This window comes from the organism of the source record quoted next, unplaced genomic scaffold (assembly GCF_019419815.1).
Source record: "Pyrus x bretschneideri cultivar Hongxiangsu unplaced genomic scaffold, Pyrus_bretschneideri_v1 Contig11, whole genome shotgun sequence".
NCBI lineage: Eukaryota > Viridiplantae > Streptophyta > Magnoliopsida > Rosales > Rosaceae > Pyrus > Pyrus x bretschneideri.
Window position 1 is genome coordinate 812,223 of NW_025999402.1, and position 6,000 is coordinate 818,222.

A 6,000-nucleotide genomic window follows, 5' to 3' on the forward strand; every position below is an offset into this window, starting at 1 on the left:
CCAGTTTGACGTTTTCAATGGGCTTACGGAGGTCTCAGAATCGAGTAAAGGCATGTTTGCGACTTAGCAGCATGTCTACAAATGACGAATCACACTTGTTGTCTCATGCATCCTCAGCTGGTCTAGATGTAACAACTATAGTTCTAGCTTCCTTCAACTGTGATATGCGGCCAATGCTATTGATATGTGACCAAAAAATAGGAATAGAAGCCGAATCAAGTTCACTCGAAGCACATCAGGAAGACAATCCTGAAAAATAAAGATTGGATGAGCTTTTGTGACATAAATTGAGGAACTACAGCAGGTAGCTGAAAGATTGGTGGAGATGAGAGAAAGTGCAGCGATGAGGGAGAGATGAGCAGGGGACGGGCCGTTTGAGACTCTTAGTCCAGCGGAGAGATTGAAAATTTAGGGTTTTTATATTTATTTTTTATTAAATTTTACATATATTAAATTAAATGGGTAAATGGATACCTGTTATAACCGCGGGTAATACTCATAACCGATGGATATCCGTTATAACCGCGGGTAATGCCCATAACCGTCCATTTAAATTTCACGGATAAACGGTTATACTCTTAACCGTTTGTTCATCTAAACGGTTACCCATAACCGTAACCGTGAACTTTAAATAGACAGGTAATCGCGGTTACCAAAATACATGAGTATTTTGCCCATCTCTAGTAAGGGGCCCTCACTGTCTAGCTGGGCTTCAAATAGGGCGCAAGCCCTTGCAGCTGCCTTCAACCCAATTACCTCTCATTTTGTAGACTCATGAAGGAGATTTTTGGCGTGAAAGGCAACTCAACCCATTTGTTCTTGCAATTGGATGACTGGAGGAGTTGTGGAGCATTTAAGTTGCAACATCAGCAACGTCGGCGGCCTATATGTGTTGTCGGCAACGACAAGTAACACGTGAAGTGGAAACCTGAAAAGCAAGAGGTATATGCAGATCAAAGCCGTTCCATGATATTCCGACACGTGTTGCAGATCCAAACAAAAAAATACATAAAACAAACAAGAAAAATTAATAAAAAAAACTTAGGAAAAAGAAATATTTATAAAATAATTCTGTGTAATAATTAAAAAACCACAATAATTGAGGCAACTCGTACAGGCTATAATAAGACGTTGAAAACGAGGTGTGAAGATTTCTGGAGGGAGGATTGGCGGCATTTGGGATCCTACTCGACTCCACACATACGGAAAAGTGCAGAGCTTTTTACATGGAAAAGCAACATCTTACTAACAAGTTGAAACCATCTTTTGGTTTTTGAGAGTTAGTTGGAATCAAATCTTTATAGGTATCATCATCCATGAAGTATTGGATTAGAAAAAAAAGCGCTTGGTTGGACTAATAGCAATCTGCCAACTTGTCATCTTAATTTTATACTTAATTTTAATGTTAATTTTGTTGTTTACATCACTAAGTATCACGATTAGTGGTATTTATCCTTATTCGTTAGTAGGATGACTTATATTGACTCTTGTGAACAATGAGTTCAAACTAAATTATTATGATTGATATATTATGTGTCCAAATACCCCACTATTTAGTATGAATATATTATTGTATTAAAAAAAATAAAGATGAAACACGACAAATTATTCTATTTATTTGTTATTTTTACTTTTTGAACTGTTTTCGAAAGAATTACATGTGAGGGAACAAGAGGTGCTTTTCAAACAACGAATAAGCAACGGAAGTTGGTAATTATGTTGATGCGACTACAAATTGGTTTGATACAACTTGAGTTATGAACGTATTTTAGGTCAAAGTAGGAGGCTAGAAAGGTGTTGTGACATGAAGAGAATGTGAGAGAGCAATATTAGCAGTGCCTTGACCTTGAGTATGCCCTATGCCTAGCTAGGTTGATTCTATTTCAACTATATGTTTTGAGAATTGTTATTAGAACTTCAGGAATCTTATTTAGCATTCCAAACTTTCTATAATTAGAAAGGAAAAATATACTTGTGAAGAATGTATACTGAGATTTTTGGAATGCTAATAACGGTTCCTTATGGTATCGTTTGGTATGCAGACGGGACGGGACGGGACAGGAAAGACGGAACGGAACGGAGCGGGAGCAAAGATGCCCTCGGATGGAAACAAGGAGGAAGAAGAATGAGATGGAGAGGTTATAATTTTGTGTTCCACGGATGTGGAACGAGTCGTTCCAGGGGGGTGAGATGGAACGAAAATTCACCCAAAACTTGTCCCGTGGAACAGCTCGTTCCACCCGTTTTAGGCGCACCAAACGTGGGACAGAACGCCTTGTCCCACTCTGTTTCGTCCCGTCCCACGTACCAAACGGTACCTATGTTTTACTCATCACAAATTCTAGTATCTACCATCTGGTGTCAATGAATATGCAATTAGGGGAAGAATGTCCCTTGATCAAAAGGAATCTCCATGATCAAAAGGAATCTCTATGGGCCCATCTAACATAATAGAAAATATAAACATCGTTGGAATTGTTCAACCGACCTACTGTTGGAGCAATATTAGAAAATATGAAAATAACATAAAAATTCCAATGATAATAATCATAAAGAAAATAACAACATCAATAGTATACAAGATTAATATAAACAACTAGAGATAAAGTTAGAAAAACTAACAAACTTGAAGATTGAGGCTTGCATAAATGCAATGTCCTAAAGATAGAATTTCGCCCCTACTCTTGTGCTTGTAGTTCGATAGGCGTCCATCTCTCAAGATTCAACAATCTATAATCCGAAGTCAAAGCACTTCAATATTCGGACTCTGGCGAACTTTGTATATTCTGTACTCTCAAGACACGACTCGGAATTTAACTCACAAAGCATGAGAGAAACAAAGTGGGGAAACCCTACTTCTCAAGAGTAAAAATCAACTCTAATTTTCTATATCTAATACCAATGGTTTCATGGATTTAAATAGAATCTAATTTTTACTTATTAAAGAGATGTAACTTTTCATCTATTAGTAAGTATACATTACTTATCAAGGGAATACACCTAAAAAACATAACCTTTCTAAGAAATTGGTTAATAATATTTTTCATTCAATTATTAAATATTTCATATTATAATATATAATTTCCAACACCTAGCTCTGGGATTAGTTGATGGGACTGTATGTTCGGATTGACCAAACTTGCCACCGGGCTTAGAACGCGGTTGGGTTAGGGTAATTCGTCATTGGAAGTCTTAACGAACCATTTCTGGTACTGTTCATTTTTAACGTTAATGATATTTTTACTCTAAAAAATCACTTCTGATACTATTCACTTACAACAACTTTTTGTCATGTTGGTTAAAACTCAAAGTTTTCAAGTCTTTTTCATTAGTTTTCATTTCGTCAATCAAGTTCAGCTTATACTCCTCTTAACAAAGAAAATTTCGAGTGTAACATGTGTACACAATCATTTACTTATCTTTTCAGGTGTAATAGGTGTAGACAATCATCTACCTATCTTTCTCATTACTGAAATTATGTGATCAGTGGAGGAACAAGAATTATGGTCCAGGAGGGGGCCAACACGCTTTTCTTATTTTTAAAAATTTAAGCATATCTTGCTTCGACTAACTTTCGTTTAGGTTTTGAATGATGAGTATCCACAAATCTAGACCTAAACTTGCGATATTACGCCCACAAAATAAGTGAGGGAGTCATAAATTTTGGAATGTGATTTCCATACTTCTTTTTCTCCTTCTACACTATATTCATTCTAACTGTTAAATTGAATAAATGAGAATAGTATTTACAAACATTAATATATAAAAATGTGTAGAATGAGAGAAAAATATGTGAAAGAATCATTTTCCTAAATAATATAATAAAAAATAATTGTGTAAAACCTTAGAGAAAGCTTCAAGGAATAAAACAAGGGTAAAAAATGAACCCCAAGTCTCTCAACCTCCTCTTTCTCGCTATCCTCCTCAAAGCTCCATGGTTGCCAGCCTCCTGAACTCCACCAGAGCCCTGAGCCTACGAAAAAAAACTCAAAGCATAGCATGGTATTAATTTTTTGAACTTGAAAAAAAAAAAATAAAAGGTCAGGATAGGCCTGAAACCATTGTAGTCCTTTCATTGCTCCGCCAGTGCATGTAATGAGAGAAATATATGCATGATTATATACGAACAATGATAGAGAAGTTTTTCTACTTTCCAACCTATCATCCATGCATGACTTATATCTCAAGTTTTGATCCAATCTATCTGTGTTGCACCCCTATTTCTAAACTACACTTTTATAAGAGTTTGGACTGGATCAAGTCACTAAATGTTTGTGATGGGCCAAGTTAACTTGATTGGGCTTCTTCACAATAAGACCCATATGCTATTGAGCAACAATGTTGACTTAAGTTCCGCAGTGTTTGGACTGCTAACTGGATGATATTCGATTAAATTCTATTATCCATCCTTACGTAAATTAATCCTATTATCTTATTCCTAAATACAGCTTGTAACAAAGTCGTTTTCTTTTTATCCGTAACACCTACGTTTAAACAAAGCATATTTTAAAGCCATTATTTTGTCACAATGTCACAAGACAAAATCTCAAACCTCTCCAGATCACCTATAAAACGAAGCCAATTTTAACATGCCCAAATCCTCCCCTCCATCTCCCACCATCTCTACCTCTTATCTCCCCACCATGGACGACGGCGGGCAGCATCATGGATTCAAACTCAGCCCTGAACTCATCGGCCTAATTGGCGTTGCAGCTGGAGCCATAATCGTCGCGACGTACCAATGCCTTGTCAACCACATTTGTTGCAGCCAAATGCGCGTAGAAAACAACATACAACAAGAACAAACACAAAATGAACATGAACAGCGTCTTCAAGGGCATCACATCAACCAAAACCTCAGATCAACAACTGCACGCAGCGTTAACTCGCCCTCCTATGATCAGTTGATCCCGGTTTTCAAGTACACCAAGGAATGCAGAGAAGGAACCTGCGCCGTTTGTTTGTGTGAATTTACCGACGGTGAGAACATCCGTGTACTGCCGGAATGTGTGCACTTGTTTCATGTGGGGTGCATTGACATGTGGCTCAGCTCCCACTCTAACTGCCCTCTTTGTCGAACTGATATTATTCCTAGACGAGCACCGCAGCATGTTGTTCCTCCTCCGCAAGATGTTGTGACTCCTCCTCTGCAGAATACTTTGCCTTCACCACAACATGTTGTGATATTGATGCCAAATTTCGGCGCGGTTCATAGTATGAGTACTTGATCTTTGGAGTCATGGATTGATGGCTTTTATTTTTGAGTTGCTTAAACTACTTTTGTTTAAAAGAGTGTATCTAGTTAGACTTGCTCAAATTAGCGGGTGTTTTGGTGAATGAAGAAAAATGGAGGAGGTTTCATATTAGTGTGATGATTTTGCCACTCCAATTTAGCTTCTGACGCTCTAACTTGAGTATCTTATAATTATTGTACACTCGTAATGGCGAAACCTAAAAATGGGAGTCATTTTCTTCTCTTATCGCGATGGACTATAGGATTGTTGTAAAAGTCGTCCTGCCAGTTGCACGACGAATTCTAGTTGCTCTCTCAATCAATCCAACCTGCCAAAGTTGCACAGCGATAGGCAATTACCAGTTGTTCTATAGGTAGTCAACTTCAAGTTTTGTTTCTTGTTCATCCGTACCATACTTAGTGGAGCTCTGGCCCAATTTTGTATGGGCTGGTTTAATCCAGTCTGCTCTGTATCCATCACAGAGGACCCAAGTACAGACAAGATCCCTTATTAATAGGACCAAGACAAAGCTGGTGTAAAAAAATACCAACATCAAGGTTTGTGATGTTGTTGAGTTTATACTTTGGTTTACAGCTTGCTTTTGATAAGGGTGATACTAATCTTAGTATTGAGATGGTTCCTAAGGTTATTGTTATGTTGTTGAAGCAAACGTTGATGATTTCCATCCTTTGGACACAATTATGCATAGCTATATATTAATGATAAGACAATTGAGGATATGTGAGTTGAAACACATTTACAGAGA

General features: G+C 37.4%; 1 protein-coding gene across 1 annotated transcript; it reads left to right on the plus strand.

Moving 5' to 3' along the window:
* Window positions 1–4,565: 4,565 nt before the first annotated feature.
* LOC103931089 (RING-H2 finger protein ATL51-like) lies at window positions 4,566–5,388 on the plus strand. The gene has a single exon (XM_009340503.2). It carries the CDS (start codon window positions 4,590–4,592, stop codon window positions 5,226–5,228), a length of 639 nt encoding a protein of 212 aa, XP_009338778.2. The 5' UTR covers window positions 4,566–4,589; the 3' UTR covers window positions 5,229–5,388.
* The last annotated feature ends 612 nt before the right edge of the window (window positions 5,389–6,000 follow it).